This window comes from Lepidochelys kempii, chromosome 7 (genome assembly GCF_965140285.1).
Source record: "Lepidochelys kempii isolate rLepKem1 chromosome 7, rLepKem1.hap1, whole genome shotgun sequence".
NCBI lineage: Eukaryota > Metazoa > Chordata > Testudines > Cheloniidae > Lepidochelys > Lepidochelys kempii.
In genome coordinates, this window is record NC_136386.1 from 6190053 (window position 1) to 6210759 (window position 20707).

The 20707-nt window shown below is 45.4% G+C and overlaps 1 protein-coding gene across 6 annotated transcripts in view; it reads right to left on the reverse strand.

Annotated features, from left to right (window-relative positions):
• ADAMTS9 (ADAM metallopeptidase with thrombospondin type 1 motif 9) overlaps positions 1-20707 on the reverse strand; it is a 134956-nt gene that overhangs the window by 67336 nt on the left and 46913 nt on the right. For all 6 annotated transcript variants that reach the window (XM_078853543.1, XM_078853542.1, XM_078853544.1 and 3 more), the window contains 8 exons: positions 12368-12549; positions 12142-12278; positions 11064-11181; positions 10689-10784; positions 4913-5079; positions 4671-4800; positions 3784-3910; positions 212-422 (listed from right to left, as the gene is read on the reverse strand). In XM_078853543.1, coding sequence (XP_078709669.1) covers positions 212-422; positions 3784-3910; positions 4671-4800; positions 4913-5079; positions 10689-10784; positions 11064-11181; positions 12142-12278; positions 12368-12549 — 1168 coding nt within the window. The remainder of the gene's footprint in view (positions 1-211; positions 423-3783; positions 3911-4670; positions 4801-4912; positions 5080-10688; positions 10785-11063; positions 11182-12141; positions 12279-12367; positions 12550-20707) is intronic.

Below are 20707 nucleotides of genomic sequence, written 5' to 3' on the forward strand. Positions count from 1 at the left end.
TGCACTATTCCAGCAGGCGGCTTCAAAGCAACAGCAGCGCACAGTTGAATGGCTCCGCCGCAAAAGCAGGACACTTTCCAAATCAACTTTTATTACTAGGTTAGGCTGACCAAGTGCCTGCCCCCCCTTGACTGAGAGCTGCCAAGAATACACAGGCTGTAGATTTGCACCTGAAATAAGGCAAATGTCACCACTCAGGTGACATACTTACATCTGACCAGGCTGAATACCGCCATCCTCCTACGTTACAGTCTCCAAAGCATTTTTCCCTAGTATTTGGCTTGGTTTGGCCACTGCAGAATCGATCGTCGACTTTCTCCGTCTTCCCTTCCGACCTACTGTACTTTGTGCAGTAGACCTCTAGTGTTCGGTATCCCAGACCACACTGTGCATTGCACTCGCTCTTTCTAGCAATATGCCACCTGGGCACACAAAAAAAAAAAGCCCCCCAAAAACCACCATCAGTAACTCTGCCAGTATTACACTATCTAAAGCAGAAAGTCTGGAAGAGCACGGGAACGCACGTGGTTTTGAGAGGAAAAGCGGAAGCAGAAAGGGTTACTGCTTTTTAGTATCCTATGTGTATAATGCAGTTAGTATCATGTTACATAAATAAGGAATATACATACTTTAACTATGCAGATTTGTAACTCATTACAACACCACCCAAAGCTTTGCATCTTCAAAGTGCTGTCTAAAACATTAGCTAATTACTCCTTGCATCACTCTTGGGATGTACATATGCAGTATTGGCCCCTTTTTATGGATGGGGAAACCAAGGCAATGAGTTTAAGTGACCTACCCAAGGTCACAGAGAGCCAGTGGCAGAGCAAGCATTAGAATTCAGGGGTTCCTGGCTTCTAGGCCTGTGTTCAGACCCCTAGACTATGCCTCACCCTCAGAAAACCAAAAGCTTTAAAAAAAACTTGGCATCAAATGTATTAAATTGTATGGGCATGAAGCATACGTCAAATGTAATTCCATGAAGCAGAATGCTTTAGCAAAACTTTCAGTCCTCTGAAGTGGAACTGAGTGATTTGTGCACCGGTACAAGATAGATGATACAAAGAAAGAGTTCTATCAGGGATTAAAAAGCACTTGCTCTCAGTGGGTGGGACTCTGGTCCTGGCGTTTGCCGGGGGGCTTCTATTGCCCGCAGGCAGCGATGCAAAAACGAAGGCCATTCAACTGAGAACCTCAGGGATTTCGTCCACCTTTCAGTTCTTGAACACACTTTCCTATCTACAGCCACCTCCTTGTGCTTTAGTCACCTTTCCTACCCTGAAGCTAGGAGATTAGACATCCTCCTTTAAGACTGAAATGGCAAGAAGGCAAGCATGCAATGTGTGTGGCATTCTCTCCAGAATAGTCCAGAATCACTTCCATGCAGTCCCCAAGCTGGAGAGATGTGGCTGCTGCTGACCCTGGACTTTTCCCATGTGGTTGCATTAAATTTAAGTCCACATACATGGTGCAGTTTTCATCAGGCACCAGAGGCCTGATTTTCACAGTTCCCATGGACTTTAGCTGGAGCTGTGGGTGCTCAGTGGTCCAGATGTGCTTTCCAATGTTTCCATACCCGCCTCATAGAATAGATCTGTGCAGGTGACGGGCGAATTTAATTCACACTATTGGGATTCCTCTCTCCAGAATCTGGGACTAATACGTTTTCCAATATTAGGACTTGATATAAATCTTAAATTATATCACAGGGTGCTGGACAGGTGGCAGAAAAAGCACGGTCCCGTCGACAGGCCACTGGACTGGGAAATTGGAGCCCTGCGTTCTATTCTTGGATCTGCCACTGATCTGCTAGGTGACCCTGGGGAAACCCTTCACCTTTGTTTCCCAGCCTTCATGTTGCCTTTGTATTTATCTTGCAAACTCTTTGGGGGCAAGGTTAATCTCTTAATGTGCCATTATACAGATCCTAGCACAATGGGCCCCAGCCCAATAATAATTAACTGCATGTTTAGTCCTAAAGGCTTACTATCATACTTGGTCACGAGCAGTTGTGTTTATTCTCCCATCAATGGACTGAGGATACATGCAAGTAATTGCCATTAATGCGATCTACACAGGCATATTGCCCATGCATCAGAGAGGCACCAGGCCCCAAGGCATGGAACATTTTTCATAGCTGTTGGTTAGAACCCTGCCTTTGCAGAGATACACCTGCATATCCGGGAGCAGAAGTTGGCCTTTCATACTCTTTTGAGGGTTCCTCTTAAACACCCCCAATCCACACTCCCATCCTCTACACATACACACACTCTTCTGGGTTTTATCCAAGTCCCCACCCTAAAGATCCTCCAATGCAGACACCATTTTTCCAGGCAAGGACTGCTAGACTGGTCTGCCTGTATCACTGCCTCTTCACCGGTTGTCCCCATCCCTGGAGGAAGTGCTTGTGGTTACTTCATTACAATTGCAGACTGGCAGGATGACACTGACACTGTGAATGGGGCTTGATTACATGAGGTCCTGAGAGCCCACTTGGAACTTGAGGGCACTCAGCACCTCACCCAAGCACCTTGCAGAATGAAGTCCCTAATTAGGGAACTAACTAATGTCCACTGAAGTTAATGGAATGAGACCCATTGACTTCAACAGGCATCGGATCAGAGCCCAGATTAGAGACTCCTGTATAGAAAATGTAGAGCTCCTCAACTTGGCCACAAGGCCAAACTCCAGGAGAGTAGCTAGGAAAATAAAATAAAGATCTGGAACCAGTAGCTCCTGATTTACAGGTCAGTCTCAGATCTGTTATTGAGTTCCTAACTTTTACAGTTCCCGCCTCTGGAGCTTCCAAGCTGCACAATGGCACCTGAGTAGCCTTTCAGCTGTTACAGTGACCATCTGAGAGGACCATCACATTCTTAGATGGAATCTAGATAAAAACTAACCTGGCTCAGCAGCAGCCACTTAACCCCCCCCTCGGCCCACACTTTAGTTCAAAAGTTCACAATTTAGTGGTAGAACCTCCATCCATAGAGGTTTTTAAGGCCCGGCTTGACAAAGCCCTGGCTGGGATGATTTAGTTGGGGTTGGCCCTGCTTTGAGCAGGGGGTTGGACGAGATGACCTCCTGAAGTCCCTTCCAACCCTGATATTCTATAATTCTGTGAAAAGTTAAACAGGTCTAGAAATAATTGTTCTTTTAAAAACAGTCTTCCCCCCCAAAATCTTTCGCCATACTGTAATCGTCACAGGCCGCTGTTTGGCTAAGGCCCTCATCCAGCAAAACACTTCAGCACATGCTAAGGTACAGCTCACGAGTACTCCTGCTGACTCCAGTAGGATGACGCACATGCTTAAAGTTAAGCACTTGCTTAAGTTGCTTTGCTGGATTTGGGCCTACTTTTGTTTGTTTTTTAAAGTTTGCAGACGGCTTCTCCTGGACAGACAAGACCGCCATGCAGTTCCCAGCCTTGTCGATCACGTCAGGATAGGAATCACAGGCATTTGTTTCATGTTTCTACATTTCTCAGCATCAAATAAAGGATGTGTCCCTTACAGTTAGTGCTGCTTTCACCATAGAAAGGCAAGCTGAAGTGAAGAGAGCAAAACGTGTCCCTGCTACAAGGAAGACTGTGGGCACCATTAACTCTTGGCTGACAGTGGCAGAATTCTACTCTGCAGAAGTCTACGAAAGCAATGTTATTGTCTGCTTCAGCTAGTGTAGGTCACTGAGAAATAAGGAACCACAAAAGGCAGTGAAAGGAAAGACGACTAGGCAATAAATATATGATGTAATGTATATACATGACTGAGTAGAGTGCACCTTAATTCACATTCTGTGCTACAAGGCTCAGTTACTGGATCAGGTTGGGGAATTCGATCACATCTTTGATCTGACACCATGAGTTGATCAGATTCTCTGGCACAAATGGGTTTCCTTTTTCGTTCCCCTAAATAGGAAAAAATAAATTTTTAAACACATACAGGAAAGTGATCCAATCTATTCTCTCTCTTTCTGTTTTCAAAATAGCTTCTTAAAAAAATTCAAATTGTGCTCTGCAAATCTATTTGATCTAGGGAATCTAGTACAGAGGTGAAATCTGCATCATGAACTCAAAAAAGGATCCACCTTATTTAGATGGACGTTAGTACTACTGGTGAATGAGAGAGAGGTAGTGTATCACAACATAAGAACGGCCATACTGGGTCAGACCAAATGTCCATCTAGCCCAGTATCCTGTCTTCTGACAGTGGCCAATGCCAGATGCCCCAGAGGGAATGAACAGAACAGGTAATCATCAAGTGATCCATTCCCTGTCACCCACCTTGAGGTATATAGAGGTATAGAGACAGATGCTCCTGAATGCTAACCCCAGCTCTGACATTGACTCCCGTTGCAGCTCTGGGAACGAGAAGGAACTCTCTGTGCCTCAGTTTCCCCATTGCAACACTTCCCTACCTCATAAGGTTGTTGCGAGGCTCAGTGAGTGACTGTTTGTGAAGCACTTTGAAGACGAGAAGCACCAGAAAAGTGCTAAACATTATCAGCTGGCATAAGGCAGCATAGATCATTCCACTACTACAGTTCACGGAAATGATCAAACTCATATGAGATAATAAGTTCAGAGAAAGCAAGTGTAAATGCATTTGTTACCACCACCAAAATCCCGAAAATGCTGTGACTGATTTAAAATATTCCAAAGCACATACCTTGGCAAAGTTTACTGCAGGCTTGCCACGGGCCATAGATGTTCCAGTAATACTGCTGAGGTTTGTCTTCAATGGGGATATTGAATGTATATCGAACATCAGGGTTATATAAATTACCCACTGATAGAATCTGGGGAAAACAAAGACACATACGGATAAACTAAGAACAGTCAATATTTGCGCTATTTTCACTCAAATAAAACCCAGCGGAGGTGCGTTTGCGTGAAGAAAGTACACTTTACCTGAACAACGATTTCTTGCTCAATGCGCTCCGTAGAATTAATCCTTTCAATTGTATTGTCTGAGCCACTGTATTCGATCACAGCATTCCCAACTTTGATTTCCCTTTTAAACATGCTGACGACAAAGTCCCCATTTAAGATGAAGACTCCATGGCTGTTTGATAATGCTGCGCAAAAGAGGTAAAAACAAATCAACCCCACACTCACATAAGTAACTCATGCACTTTATTTGAGGTCCCATATATACACATTTTAACACTATGGGGCCAGACCCTTTGCTGGTGTAAACTGGTGTAGTAGCATTGGCTTCAGTGATTTCACTCCCTGATTTCCAGAGGTTGAGAAGCTTGCCCATACAGTTTTGGAAACGCCATGCTTGATGTCAGTGGAAGCAGAGGGAGACTCCACATATGACGGGATCAGGCCCCTAGGCTGGAGACATTGCCCCACTGTGGAGCCCAGCAGCCAGGTAGCAGGGTCAGGCAAGTCGAGGCAGTGATACAATTTTGTAACTTTGAGCCTTTTTTTAGGTTAAAAATCTTTATTTTGAACCCTGAAAAATAAGTAGTTTTTGGAGGTGGGGAGTTGCTGTAGTTTCCAAAGAGGGGATGGGGAGCAATCAGCAGGACAGGTCTTTTCTGGTCCCAGGCTGGGACTGACAAAAGGAGCCTCCCTCTGTGAGAAGAGCCCTCGGTTGTCCTAACTTACGGAGGGGCTGGGGGAACAGCTACTGCTTCCTGACAGCCTCCTGCATTGAGAGGATCTCAGGCTCGGGAACACTCTATCCCACGATGGTGTCTCTGATTTTAAATCAAGATTGGATGTATGATTAGATGTTGATAGATATTTGGCAGCACATGTGTGTGTTCCCTCTGCGCGCCGCAGCTCCAACCCTGCACAGACAGCTGGCACAGCAGACCTCGAGCAAACCACCCAATGACCACAAGATCCGTTAAGAGATGAAGGCAAGCTGCTTTGATCTGTTTCCTATCACTTAAAATCTATCTTTTGTAGTTAATACATTGTTTCTCTTTGTCTAAACCAGTGTGCCTTTGAGTGAAGTGTCTGGGGAAAAAGCCCTGCTCTGCGAGCAAAGGCTGTTGCATATCTTTACCACATCGAGGGTAAGGCAAACGTTATTAATGAGCTTACATTGTACAGATCCCTGTGCAGTGCAAGACGGTCTAATTTTGGGTTTATACTCCACGGAGGGGGGTGCGAACCTGGGAAGCTGGGAAATTGTCCGTCTGTCTGAGTGGGTTAGTGCAGCACTGACATAGCTCAGTTTGGGTGTGGGGTGCCATCTGCTGTCCCGTTGGGCGATAACAGGGCCTGGTGAGGCTGCCTGTGTCTCCCCAGCAAAGCAGTGTGAGAAAAGGGCCAGATAATCTGGGCGGGTAGAGGGGTGAGGCGGTCCTCCTGAGGGTGACAACCTGTCTGCACCCCTGTGGGTGACAACCCATCACAGATGCTTTTCTGAAACGTCTGCGCTAGGAATTATTTGGGGGCAGTTCTCTGGCCTGTGTTACACAGGAGGTCAGACTCAATCACAATGGTCCCTGCTGGACTTGGAACCTATGAATTATTTAAAGGTGATCTTGTAGATCGGGGTGGGTAAACTTTTTGGTCCGAGGGCCACATCTGGGTATGGAAATTGTATGGCGGGCCATGAATGCTCATAAAATTGGGTGCTGAGGTGTGGGAGGGGGTGAGAGCTCTGGGGTGGGGCCAGAAATGAGGAGTTCAGGTTGTGGGAGGGGGCTCTGGACTAGGACAGGGGATTGGGGCGCGGGGTGTGTGTGAGGGCTCCAGCTGGGGGGTGCAGGCTCTGGGGTGGGGCTGGGGATGAGGGGTTGCGGGTGCAGGGGGGGTGTTCTGGGCTGGGACCAAGGGGCTCAGGGAGCAGGAGGGGGAATCAGTGCTAGGGCAGGGGGTCGGTGCATGGGAGGGGGTCAGGGGTGGAGGCTCTGGTGAGTGCTTACCTTAAGCAGCTCCTGGAAGCAGTGGCATGTCCCCCCTCTGGCCGTGGTTCCTGGCCAATGGGAGCTGCGGGGGCGGTGCTTGGGACAGGAGCAGCGCACAGAGTCCCCTGGCTGCCCCTACGCATAGGACTCGGACGGGGGTACGGAGCTGCTTCCGGGAGCCGCACAGAGCCATGGCATGCGTGGAGTGGGGCAAGCCCCTGACCCCACTCCCCAGCGGGAGCTTGAAGGCTGGATTAAAAGGTCTGAAGGGCCGGATGTGGCCCCCGGGCCATAGTTTGCCCACCCCTGTGGTAGATCCTCTTCCAGTAAAACCCGTTGGTTCTCTCAAGGAAGAGGGGCTCGAGGACCGGGGCAGTGACAATACAACTGCTGTGCCCGCAGCTGAGGAGCACTCCTGCTTATCGTGGTGTGCCATAGCTCCGCCCTGGGAGACCATGGGGCCGTGTACACTGCACACCCCTTATGGCGGCGTGCAGAACAGAGACACTGCACGACCCCCGAGCGTGAACAGAGACCCCTCAGGGACCTACCCTGCCCGGGTCTCTACACGCCCACACAGGGCCTTCCCCATCTACACTGCTACTTGTAGCAGAGCTTTTCCTAGGCATACGGAACTGCTGGTAACTTTCCCCACCACAGGGAAAGACTCCGCCGGGGGGAGGCAGCGGGGAAAGGCTCCGGCAGCTCCCCGTGGTGGGGGAAAGGCTCCAGCAGTGGGGAACAGCTCTGGCAGTGGGAAGCCGCAGCGAGCGACCCGAGCCTTATCCCTATGGCCTCCCCCATGCCAGAGCCCTTCGCTGTCGCGGGTCGCTCCACACCACAGGGAGGAGGCTTTTCCCTGTGCCTCGTAGCTACACGGACCCGACAGGCCACTGCCAGTGGCGTGCAGTGTAGACAAACCCTTCAGGGAAGGTGGAATTTCCAGCTCGAGTGGACAAACCCATCCTCGCTCCAAGCAAGAGGCGTGAGCAACGAGAGGGGCTAGCCATGCTGAGTGCAGTCCCATCAGAGGCCCTAGGTACGTACGCAGGGCAAGCAGCCCTTCCTGCTGCCATGGCGAGACTGTGAGGGTCAGAACGCGAGCGCAGGCAGAGCTAGCATGGGGATGCCTGGCTGCGCTGGAAGTCACATCTGCCAGCTGCAGCGCCGGCAGATCCTAAGCTGGCCCCAGGCCTTATTAGAAGAAAGGCCGACTGCTGGGGGTTGGTCCTCAATACAGGGCACAGGCGGGGTGGCAAAGATGTGCCAGCGTGGTCTTTAAATAGAACATGTAAACTGCCCCCCAAATATTGCAACACCAGAATTACACAGATAAAGATGGGCTGGGCAAGGCTGTTCGCTGGAAAGGTTGTCAGGCTGTAGACCCTTTTCATCCTGCATTCAGGGGCATAGGGTTAGGGTACACGCCATCAAACTGAGCTGCCTGGATTTCACCTTCCAATGGAGTTCAGCCAGCATCATCCTTTTTTGTTTTATTCCAGATCTTGAGGTATGCAAAAGCACTGACGGCTTAAAACCTAACTGTTTTCTAAAAGGAACAGTTTCCTGCAAACAGCAGTCTGTTGAACAACTTCACACTAATGCGATTATGTAGCTAATTTCCTAAGTTAGTTTCCCCACCATTTCACCCATCACAGCTACATTACTACAAAGGCTCTCTACTGTAAAACCTAAAGCTACCATCAAAACGTGGAAGGTGTGGTTGAAACATAACTAGGAGAGAGAATAAAGCAAAAGCTTGCTCAGCAGCTAACACGTTCATGGCCAAAGGAAAACCTCAAACTGCAGGATTCAGCCCCAACCAAATTCTTCATACTGTGACTTAATGCTATTAACCAGCACTAAAACACATTAAAGGAATCCATTCCATTTATTGCACCTTCCTACAACAATAGGGGAGACCGTTTAGACATCCCAGACTTGATGACATCAAATTCCTCCTAGATTGTTATGTAACTACTACAAGGTTCACAATATTCAGGGCCTAAGATTTCACACTCCGTGAACTGTGAAATGAATGTACACATGCACACTTTTGACTTGCTTTTATTCAGGCCTAATAGGAAGAGATGCTTTCCCAGCAATATTCAGTTAAAGAAATCACAACTGGCCCAGACCCTATACTCTATGCTGTAACATTAAAGAAGATTTGACTTCATGCTTTTCAAGAAGATTAAAGCTCTCCAGAAAGAACTGAGAGGTTATTCTGGGCGCAGGGGCCTGGCCGGGGTAGACTGTTCTAAATACACAGCAGGGAACTATATACATGGAAGATTATTTTTCTAGGAAAGAGAAGAATAGGGAGGAATCTCTCCCTCTGGAGAAAGACAGAAAGTGTTTGGAAAGTTTTACGGTTCTCTTGGTAACAAAGCTTGCATATTAATCCAGTTTTGCTTAATTAGACACTTATAAACATGCATTAATAATGGACAAGCCACCCCATTCTTCCCTTGAGCATCTGTGTTAGGATAAGGGACAATCTCTCCCATAGTAAATCGAGGCCTAAGTAGTGATACTACAAAAAAATCCATGGGTGAAATGAACTCCTATACACAAGGCCCGTCCATCATTTATGTCCTACTTTGAGGGCTTAAGTGGAACATAAATGCTGCACGGGTTACATGCCGGCCCTCTGCACAGGGATGAATTTCACCCCAAGTGAAGACAACATTTAAAATAACCCTAATCATTAAAGCCAATACACACACACTCATTCAGTTATTTTTAAAAATCTATTAAAATAAAAAACAACCTAACAGCAAAACCAGCCTGTTTTGACAAGCTGATTATTCCACCTTTGGAAAACAAGATGACACCTATTCTCCAAACAGAGATCTAGATAAATGCGAACAAACCACAATGCTGCTGACCAACCCAAACAAAGGATGTGTGCAAAGGAAGAGAAACAGAGTCACAGTATGAGCACTTTGCAAATCAGGGGCAAAACTTCCTGGACTTCAATGTGGCCAGGATTTCACCCCTCTCAGGATGAAATTCACGGCTGTGCAAAGGGCCAGCATGAACCTTACTTGGGGGGGAGACAGCAGGACCGAAGTGGAAGACAAGCCTCACTGGGCGTCTGTCTTGGTATCAAATTCACCCATAGGTGAATTTCCGTAGCGCTGGATTCTGCCATCCTTGCCATCCTCACTCAAGCCGTACTATTTCAGGAGCAAGTTACTGCTCAGCCTGAACTAGGGGGTCAGAATCTTGCTGTCGTGTGTGTGCAATAGCTAAAGGTTGAGTTACCATTATGACATATCAGTTTAAATAAAACCGAGATGCTTGGGACCTGATTCTCGTTTACACTGCTCTGGCAGGGCATAATATATATTTTGGTTACATTACCTAAAAATATGTATAGAATTCCCATTAAAACGTCTTGTCTTGTAAACGTCTGTCTTTATACTCCAGCAAACGTAGCTTATGAAGGGATCTGCGTACCGGCTCTGGGACTTGGGAAATCAGAGCTCATTTCCAAGCGGGGTCACAGACTTCCTGAGTGACCCTGGGCGAATTACTTAATCTCCCTTACTTCCTACCTGTGGAATGGGAATACTACTACTGCCAGATCCCAGAGGGGCATTGTAAGGATGAAGCCATTAAAATGCGTTAGCCTTTCATGTACGACAGCAATAAGGACCTTATAAGTAGCCAGACACACCTAGACAGATGAAGCAAAATTAAGGCTAGTCTGTTTGGCAGATATACTGTGCATATTTTTGAAATCTAACTACTCCTTAGCTGAGAAAGGGCGGTATAAATACCGCGTCTCTCTGCATTAAACTTACCAAGGTAGTTATCATCTTCTGGCTTCCCTGAGTAACTGTGCTGCCGCACATCGATATTTGTAGCACCAGCAGGTATATGCACCACGGTGTTATAGCCTAGAAGATGGAGCAAAAGGTCAAGCCTATTCCTCAGCCACCCCATTTACTGGGGTCTTTTTTTATGGGAGGAGGGAAAAATCTTCAAAAATGTTCAACGATCAGGCATTACACAAACCAAACGTTTCATTTGAGGGTAGCATACATAGTTACAGAACAGAATATACCACAGCTAGAGGGATTCTGCAGTTTACATGAGTGTTTTTCTCGACTGTATGTGGTTAATGCTTTCATAGGCTTGCATTTTTCTCTGTAAAGCTTTTGGTGACGGAGTCTTACCATAATGCACTGTATTAAATGTGCCCGCGACTGTTTTGCATGAAGAATTATCACCGCCACAAATGCCACATTTGTCTCTTCTTGCCTTGGAATTTAGCACATGATCACAGCCAGCTTGCTTTAAGAGAAAAAGTTAAAAACTAGACTGAACAAATATTAAATAGGACAGAACTTACAAATCTCCTAATTAAATGATATTAATCATCTGTGTACAAAGACCACCGCCAAACTAATTTTTTCCCCCCTTTTCCACATGCTTAGTTAATTTACATTGTAACCATCTTACACTGAAGCTGTTTCTAAGCAGAGGGTCTCCAAAAAGCAAGGACTCGTTATAATCAAACGTGGAATTTGCACACTGTAACATTACGACAATTTGGGATCTCTTTCCATAACAGACAGTTTATTGTATCCTACTTCATTACAATTAACAGTGGGTTCCCATGCATGTTAGTGCCCCTCACTCCCAAACAAGGCTTAACATCAAGGGATTGTGTACTTGTGCCTGGGATTGTACCGCTGGGAGAAGAAGAAAAAGACGGCAATGTTATCCAGTTTAGAGATTGCCATGTGTACAAGGGAACCTCAGTTTGGGAAGTCACTCTGGAATAGGCTGTTCTCAGATAGAGGAGAATAGCATTAAAATAATTGCGAAGGGGGAAAATAAATTCCGGCAGGGTCAGACTTTCAAAAGAGCACAGGGCTAGATTTTTCATGGGCTCCCCGCCCGAAATTGGGCTCAGATTTCAAGAGTGCTCAGCACCCAGAAACCGCAACACTTCTGGACAGATTTTCAAAAAGCGCAGTGCTGAGCTCTTTTGAAAAACTGGTCACTTCTTAAGGTGCCAAAATAGTTGCTGAGGTCTCTGGAAAATCCAGGCCCAGGTGTGCGCACTAAGCTCTCTGAAAATTCCAGTCACAGGGCACATGACCATGACAGCAGGACTTCTTTGATTTGCCTCAGGAAGAATCCACACTAGCACCAGTGAAGCCCAGAATGCGGAAGTGGGATCGAGAACGGATCTTTTCAATAGAAACAAGAAAACAACCTAGTTAAACAGCAGAAGGAAATATTTACCCGACAAAGTCCTTGCACACAGATGTCATTTGTGTCTGGGCCACAAGGGGTGCCATCAACAACTCGGTCCCTGAGCTGATAGTAGGCTGTGTTTCCTGCTACCCTACAGAACAACTTGCACCGATCTTTCATCAAAACTGGAAAAGCAAAAGGTAACGTTATTTTAATTCTATTCCCTTATGCAGCCATTTCAAGGAGGCTGACATTAATTTCCTGACATACTCACTTCCACTGTATTTAGGAACCCAACGCACATTAGGAGGTAGACCGTTAATGTTAAAATGCTTCCCATCAAAGTCAGCACACTGCTCATCTCGGAAGTCTTTCTTTAGTTTAGAGCATGGTTCAGTGTTGCAGGATTTAAACTTCATTCGACGACCCACGCAATATTTCCCACCATTCTTGGGCCTGGAAAAAAAAATCACTTTAGTTCTAAGATGCAATGATCAACCACAAGCTTAAGATGCAGTGTATCAACAGAGCCTCTTTTTGAGTTCTCTCTTTCTCTCTCCCTAATATATTAAGTTTTGGTACTTTTCATCCTTTGAGCCTCTCAACCTCACTCTCCCATCTCATGAAAGACGCTCTTCCAAATGAGACTGGGGGCTATGAAACCCATCAAGCTCATTCCTGCAGCAGCCAGGAAAGTGGTTAGAATGCTACCCATTTTCTTTTCCCAGGGACTGTGTATGCTGCCTCAATTGCACATGAGCATGTATGTTACTCTTCCTGGGTTTGAGCCCCAGGCCGGGTACCAGGTTCAGTGTTCTTATTACGATGTGGAGAGCCTGTATTTAACATTACATTATTCCTTTATTCAGAGATTCCATAACACAGCAACCAGAGCCTGCAGCCACCCACAAGCCTTCCCCAGCCTTCCAAAAGGAAAGATGACTTTGGTCTCTGCTGCCACCCTCCACCTCATTACACAACGATGGCTGCTCTGCACGCACGGGGTAAAGGAAGAAGCTTAAACTCCTTTGGATCGCTCCCATGCTTGCTCATGATGGGCCTGATTCAAAGCCTACTGATGCAAACAGGAGTTTCTCCACTGACTTTAATGAGCCTTGGATCAAGTGCTATGCTACCAGCGACCGGTCCCACAATCACATTCCTCTAACTAGTTCAAGACATTTATTATTTACAACACTTCTTTTCTGTCACTGGTGATGTAGAGCCTATATTTTGTTCATGCATTTCTTTAAGAAAGATCTCAAAGTGACAGCTAACTACTGCAAGCAGTAAGTGGAAGGGGTTAAGAAATAAGAACAAAGACAAAGGAAAATAAAGATGGGGCCGGGGGGAGAAGGAGTGAGGTAGAGTGAGCTACACCCTACAGCTCATCACAAAGCCCTGATAATTTGCCACTGCTCAACCGACTAGTGGGATACCTGAAAGGCAGATAGATCCAGATCCACAATAGGACACAGCTCAAAGTGGGCTGGAATGCAGGCCTGAATATGGAGCTGCAAAGGGGAAACCTCAAACAAGTTCGGAACTACTTTGGACTGAAAATCCAGTGAAACGATGCTCTCTTGTGAGATTTCCATTCACCTACTTCCGGTTACAAATGAAAGCTGGGAATTGCAGAGGTGCAAAAAAAAATAAAAAAATCAATAGGCAAGGGAGTCAGGGCGGGATGCTTAACAATCCTCAGAGATCCAAAAAAACAACTAAGCAAAGTCCAGGGTCAGTTTGTTTCTGTACAGCAGTTGGGACGGCGCTTGGCAGAAGACTGCATGGATGGCAGCTCAGGGGGTCAGGAGAGATTGTACTTGGGCAGCTAGCCCGAGCCACCACGCATGCAGTCACGGCCATACTGCTATTTTTATCATGCTACTGCAAGCAGACTAGCTAATGAATCCAGTTTTTGTATATCTTTAAGGGAATTGCCTCATTGGCATGGCAGACTCCACCCTCTTCTGAGGAACACAGATTATGATGGAGAGAGTGGGCAGAGAGAAAGATTCCCCAGAGGAATAAATTCCCCCTCTGCTGTAGTAATTTTAAATTTTATGTTGTGAGAATCTACAAATAAAGATGGGACGATCCCTAGAAAGATGTACCCGGACCTCATCACCGTAAGAGCTTCATGACCATTGATGGTCTAGAGCACCTTGCTGTGACAATTATTGTTTATTGTTTGTATTACTGTAGAGCCTAGGAGCCCTTGTTGATTCTGATAGCGAGGAACTAAAACACCACCATCACCATTTTCCTTGCACAGCCAAGTAACAGCTTCTTCACATGGGTGAAAGTCTAGGCTCCTCTTGTCAATTTCAATTGCAGAAAGTGAAATTGACAAGAGCCTTCCAGGTGGGCAGCTGTCATTTTGACTTTCCTGATGGGGAAACTGAAATTTTCCCCACAGAAAGGGCACTTACCATCAGGAAATCATTCCGGCAAACCGCTTTTGACCAGCTCTACTCACAACCTGCCACCCCAAAACCACCTGTCTCTTCTACATGAGCCAAAGGAGACCTGCCAGTAGCTGTCAGCAGTAATGAGAGAATGAGCGATCCCACTATGACATTAGAGGTACTGATCAGAAAGCATTTTCAGGACAGGAACTCATTTTCGGACCTAGGAAGTACCTTTTGTGATGAAAAGTATGGTGCTTATTGTCAGCTCAAAGGATAATTGTTCCAGAAATTCTGGTAAAATTCCATCTGGCCACTTTTGAGGATTGAGCATGGGAAAGGATGCAGCATGCCTTCCAGACCATGACATCGTCCAGTTTAAAAAAAAAATTGTTACAACTGTCACCCTTCATCACCGGCAGGAGACCGGCTGGTCAGGACAGAGCATGTTTTTAGCACTCCCTCCCCGAAGGGAAAAAGGGTCAGTGGCACAACCGTACAGCGCCCTCTGGAAGCTGGCCCCCAGAGCAATCATCCTGCTTGTCCACTCCTAGAACTGGCCCTGATCACCTGCTTGTTAAATTTTCAAGCAACCATCTTCATGTTTTCTTTTATGCTGGCCCCTCACATCTCTATAGATATCTGCAGTGTTCTTCCTCAAATCCCGCTTAAAACTCTTTTGCTGTGATGCCTACAGAAAACTTGACAATGGATAGGACATAAGAACAGCCATACTGGGTCAGACCAAAGGTCCAGCTAGCCCAGTATCCTGTCTGCCGACAGTGGCCAATGCCAGGTGCCCCAGAGGAAATGAACAGAACAGGTAATCATCCAGTGATCCATCCCCTGTCGCCCATTCCCAGCTTCCAGCAATCAGAGGCTAGGGACACCGTCCCTGCCCATCCTGGGTAATAGCCAGTAGACCTATCCTCCAGGAACTTATCTAGTTCTTTTTTGGACCCTGTTATAGTCTTGGCCTTCACAACATCCTCTGGCAAAGAGTTCCACAGGTTGACTGTGCATTGTGTGAAGAAATAATTCTTTTTGTTTGTTTTAAACCTGTTGCTGATTAATTTGGCGATCTCTAGTTCTTGTGTTATGAGGAGTAAATAACACTTCCTTATTTACTTTCTCCACACCAGTGATTTTACAGATCTCCATCATAACCCTCCCCGACAGTCATCTCTTTTCCAAGCTGAAAAGTCCCTTAATTAATCTCTCTTCACACAGAAGCTGTTCCATACTCCTGATAATTTTTCTTGCCCTTTTCTGTGCCTTTTCCAACTCCAGTATATCTTTTTTGAGATGGGGCGACCAAATCTGCGCACAGTATTCAAGATGTGGGCATACCAGGGGCTTATATAAAGGCAATATGATATTTTCTGACTTATTATCTATCCTGTTCCTAATGAGAACCAACATTCTGTTGGCTTTTTTGACTGTTGCTGCACATTGAGTGGATGTTTTCAGAGAACTATCCACAATGACTCCAAGATCTCTTTATTGAGTGGTAACAGCTAATATAGACCCCATCATTTTATATGTATAGTTGGGATTATGTTTTCCAACATGCATTACTTTGCATTTGCAAACACGGAATTTCATCTGCCATTTTGTTGCCCAGTCACCCAGTTTTGAGAGATCCTTTTGTAGCTCTTTGCAGTCTGCTTTGAGTAGTCTTGAGTAGTTTTGTATCATCTGCAAATTTTGCCACCTCACTGTTTACGCCTTTTTCCAGATCACTTATGAATATGTTGAACGACATTGGTCCCAATACAGATCCCTGGGGGACACCACTATTTACCTCTCTCCATTCTGTAAACTGCTCATTTATTCCTATCTTTTGTTTCCTATCTTTTAACCAGTTACCAATCCAGTTTTAACCAATTACAATCTTTTAACCAGAACAATGCTGACCAGTATTTCGTGTCATCTCCTTGTGCTCCCAGTCTGTCCACTCTACCCACTTGTTGTCACTTATCTTACATTTAAAATTGTCAGCTCTTTGGAGTAGGGACCATCTTGCTCTGTGTTTGCACAGTGCCTAGCACAACGGGGTCCTGTTAGATGAGTGGGACTCCTAGGCACCAGGATGATACAAATAAACAGCAACAAAATAACATGACCTTGGAAAGAGCCCATTGGCAGACTAAGCTTCTGTGGGACCCTGGGCCAGAGCAAGTGGGGGCCCCTCCACACGCCTTCCATCTGCAGTCCCCGCTCTGCCTCCTCCCGCACTCCTACCGGGGAGCAAGGTTGGAGCACGGGGACTTCCCCCACTCCCTGGCAGGAGCGCCGGGTGGGTGGAGCTGGACCACGGGAGGAGTGCCACGGGCAAAGCAGGTCAGCCGTGGGGGTGCCCAGTTTTTGGGGCCCTGAGGCACGGGCCCCGTTGGCCCAGTGTCTAATCCACCAGCAGTTTGTTCTAGCCACCATCTACAACCAATTTAAAATTAAAGCTCCAAAAGGTGAAACATTAGATTTAAGAGCAGAACTGCTAGATCATACATTCAAAAGGTGGGTTTATTTGTTTGATAACACAATCAAATGTAACTGCAGCTCTCCTTTATTTTGTGGTGTTACAGAAGCAAAGATATGACACTTTAAATTAAATCTGGGAGGAGCCAATTTAGGTGACTCCTGAAAAAATAGTATCCATAAGCCAAAAGTTGTACAGAACAGTACATGCGCACACAGGGGCCGAGTTAACTTTCCTCATAACTTTTGGGCATGGAAAATATCAATCACGAGTCTCCATTAACCCAACTCTTTGCATTTAATACACTCTTTTTAGACCAGCCCATAAGAGGGCAAGAACATTCCAAATAGATAAATAGTGGATGGGGCTGAAATGTTCTGTCCTGTAGAAGGCAGTGTTACACAATCTCCGGGGGAGATCCGTAAAAATATAAATGGGAGATTGACTGTGGGCTGGAGTTTGGTGCCTAACTTCCATTTCTACCTCAAAAAAACCTCCCCCTAAAATGACAGTAGCATCTGCTTCCCATTCAGTATGCCTCTGAACAAAACAAATTGCAAGGGAAACTTTCCAAATTCAAATACATTCTGAGATTTCCCTAATGAGCCATAATACAAGAAAGTGAAACAAATATAAATTGTGCAAATGTCAGACGATCTTCAATGACTAGCATGACAACATGCAGCCTACCACCAAAAATACATCTTCCCACATTTATAGCAATAATATTTAGCTCATATATAGTGTTTTCCTTCTGTAGATCTCAAAATACTTCATCGGCGGAGGCAGCCCCAGTAATATCTATTATACAGATAGGGAAACTGAGGCATGTAAAGGCAAATGCACTCTCTTAACAGGACACTGGCAAAGCAGAAATGGAAACCAGGTGGCCTGCCTCCAAATCCTGTGCTTCCCAGTCAACACTGCCTCGCTAGTACAGATTACTCACTTGCATGCTCCCTTTTAAGATGAGTCAATACCAGAGCATTATTATTATTTATTTGTATTACTGGAGTGCCTAGGAGCCCGAGGCATGGATCAGGACTCTACTGTCCTTGGTGCTGTACACACACAAAAGAACAAAGACGGTGCCCACCCCAATCTAAGGATTAGAGGAGAGACAACACACACATGGCTACAGACAGGCTGACAGGGAAATATAAGGCAACAATGAGACAACATTGATCAGCAGGACAAGCAGTGGTCGCAGCACTCCAGCAGCCTAATGATTCCAGGAGAAAAATAGGAGCTCTGCAGATTGGGCTCACCCACTGACTCACTCTCCAGTGAAAAGACTCCTACGCATCAGATAAGCCATTCCCTCCCTGGGTCACTGGAGAAGAGATTATGGTCGTTCTACCCAGCTCTACCTACCATTGTTAACACACGTATGGCGTATTTGTAGATAGATCGGGCAGGCAGACATTTCATCTCAGCCAACGACCACAAAAGAAATACAATGCATCGGTAGCTAAAAAGACACCACTTTGCCTGTCAGTGATTGCCTCTCCTCAATGAAATGAAGGTGTCTGTACTGTGGATTGCTTAATTCTTCTCTAGACAGAGAAAACGAGATTCTGGCTTTCAGCACAGTTCTCTGCAAAGGGTGACACATAAGCTCTACTCACACCAAGAGCAGTCTTATGACTCTGTGGCCTTGGCTACTTGGCCATTTATTTAAACCAGTGAAAAACGCAGTGCGGACGCTCTTAGTTCAGGTTAAAGTCGGCTTATTTTGGTTTGGCTTAACCCTGTTCCTAATCACCTGAAGCTCAATCAACAGTACTTCACTTTACGTCAATGTGATATAGTGTTCACCCAGCCTTTTGCACTGGGATACGTAAATCAATTTAAAATCAACCCTTTAGCTAAAGCAGTACACATAGACAAGCCTGGAAACACATTTCTGCGGAAGTATCCTCTCTGCCCTGTTTCCAAGGAGTTGTCATCTACTGCTGGCTACGAGCACCAGTGACATTTTCTCACTTCCCACTCCCACGCTGGCTCAGCTAATTGGCCAGAGAGTGGTGGGCAGAACCTAGCCCTCAATGCAGGCAGTGAGACAGGGCCACATTGATCCTCTTACAGCATAATTTTTTGGAAAGAGAAATAGGGAGTACTCAGAACTGGGACAGATCCTCTACGTATGCATCCGATGAAGTGAGCTGTAGCTCACGAAAGCTCATGCTCAAATAAATTGGTTAGTCTCTAAGGTGCCACAAGTACTCCTTTTCTTTTTGCGAATACAGACTAACACGGCTGTCACTCTGAAACTTGTACTTATGTAATTGACATCAATGGAGTTACCACAATTTAGACTCATATAGAATTGGACACATTGATCTTAAACCAGGAAATAAAAGCAGAGCTCTAGTTCTTGTAAACAAGTACCTGCCATGCACAAGAGGCATTTGGGCATCTGAGTAATCCAACATGCTACAGCAAACTCCAACACAAACCCAGGCAACATGACTTGACACCACTGAATGTCATCTGGGAACATGAATTTGAACTAGAACAGGTCAACATTTTCTGAATTACAAATTTTTGATGTCATTTATAGTCAAAATTATTATTTTAATTTAAAAAAACTGTCAGGAATCTCCGCTTGGACAGTCCTGGTTTTACAAGCATACCAAATATAAACTTTTTTGTGCTGATCCCAGCAGCATATCAAATTTGCTTCCAACCTTCAAATCAGTAACACTTGAGGTTGCAGGAGAACATAGATCAGAATAATAGTTTAATTATTAGGGCGGAGAGTTTTCATTCTTAGGTGAACATTACAGATCTTCTGAAACCAAAAATAACCCAGGTTAGGGTTCACAGGGTTCTTATGACACAAGAATTAGTTTCAGTTTGAAACTATTTTCCATTTACATTGCAAAGGCAGTACTACAATTTCATGATGGCCTTAAATTATGCAAACCCTCTGCCCGTGTATGTTTTAAAGAGAGAAATACATTGCAGCTATGACTCTTTAAAGCATAATGCTCCCATTATAAACAGATATCATGAACAGAAGATGTGTTTTTTCATATTAAGGTAGTAAACAAGAATATGCAGGATTCTTGTCATATGTAATACTAACCACTTCAACACTCCCCCCCCCTACAATTAGACCTTTAAGCAATTAAAATTTTTAGACATGATATTTGAGATTAGAGATAATATACTGCATACAAGAACCTACCATAAAGCAAAGAATGCTAAAACTTGCCATGATCTGTCAGCTTCGTAACTTTGCTATTAAATTTCCCTTCTGCTAGTATTGGAGGCTTAAACACGCTTACATTGATTTTTTTTTCAAACTAGCCCCAAACCACTCTGATAATTTTTGAGACACACTTGAAAAACTTTAACAGAGCCTGGTAAAACTGAGATGGCTGACCCTGACCAGGAAATCAGTTTCATATAAAATATTTTCAGACATGGATTTTCACCAATAACATGTGACATTTTTAATGCCATGAAGAAATACTGGCGCATTAGCCATTCTCAACCAGCACGGTGGAATACTTTTTTATGGACAGCCATCAACAAGTGGCAGATGATGGAAAATGAAGTAATTCATGCATACAAACCTGCTCATTCTATGCGTAACCCTACCATTTCTGAAGCATCTGTACTAGCAGGTAACTTCTGTTGTGGACTGTTTCTCCAGTCTAGCAATATTCCCTTCCCAACTCTGCTCCGCACACCCACCCACACCCAGCTAAATCCCTGC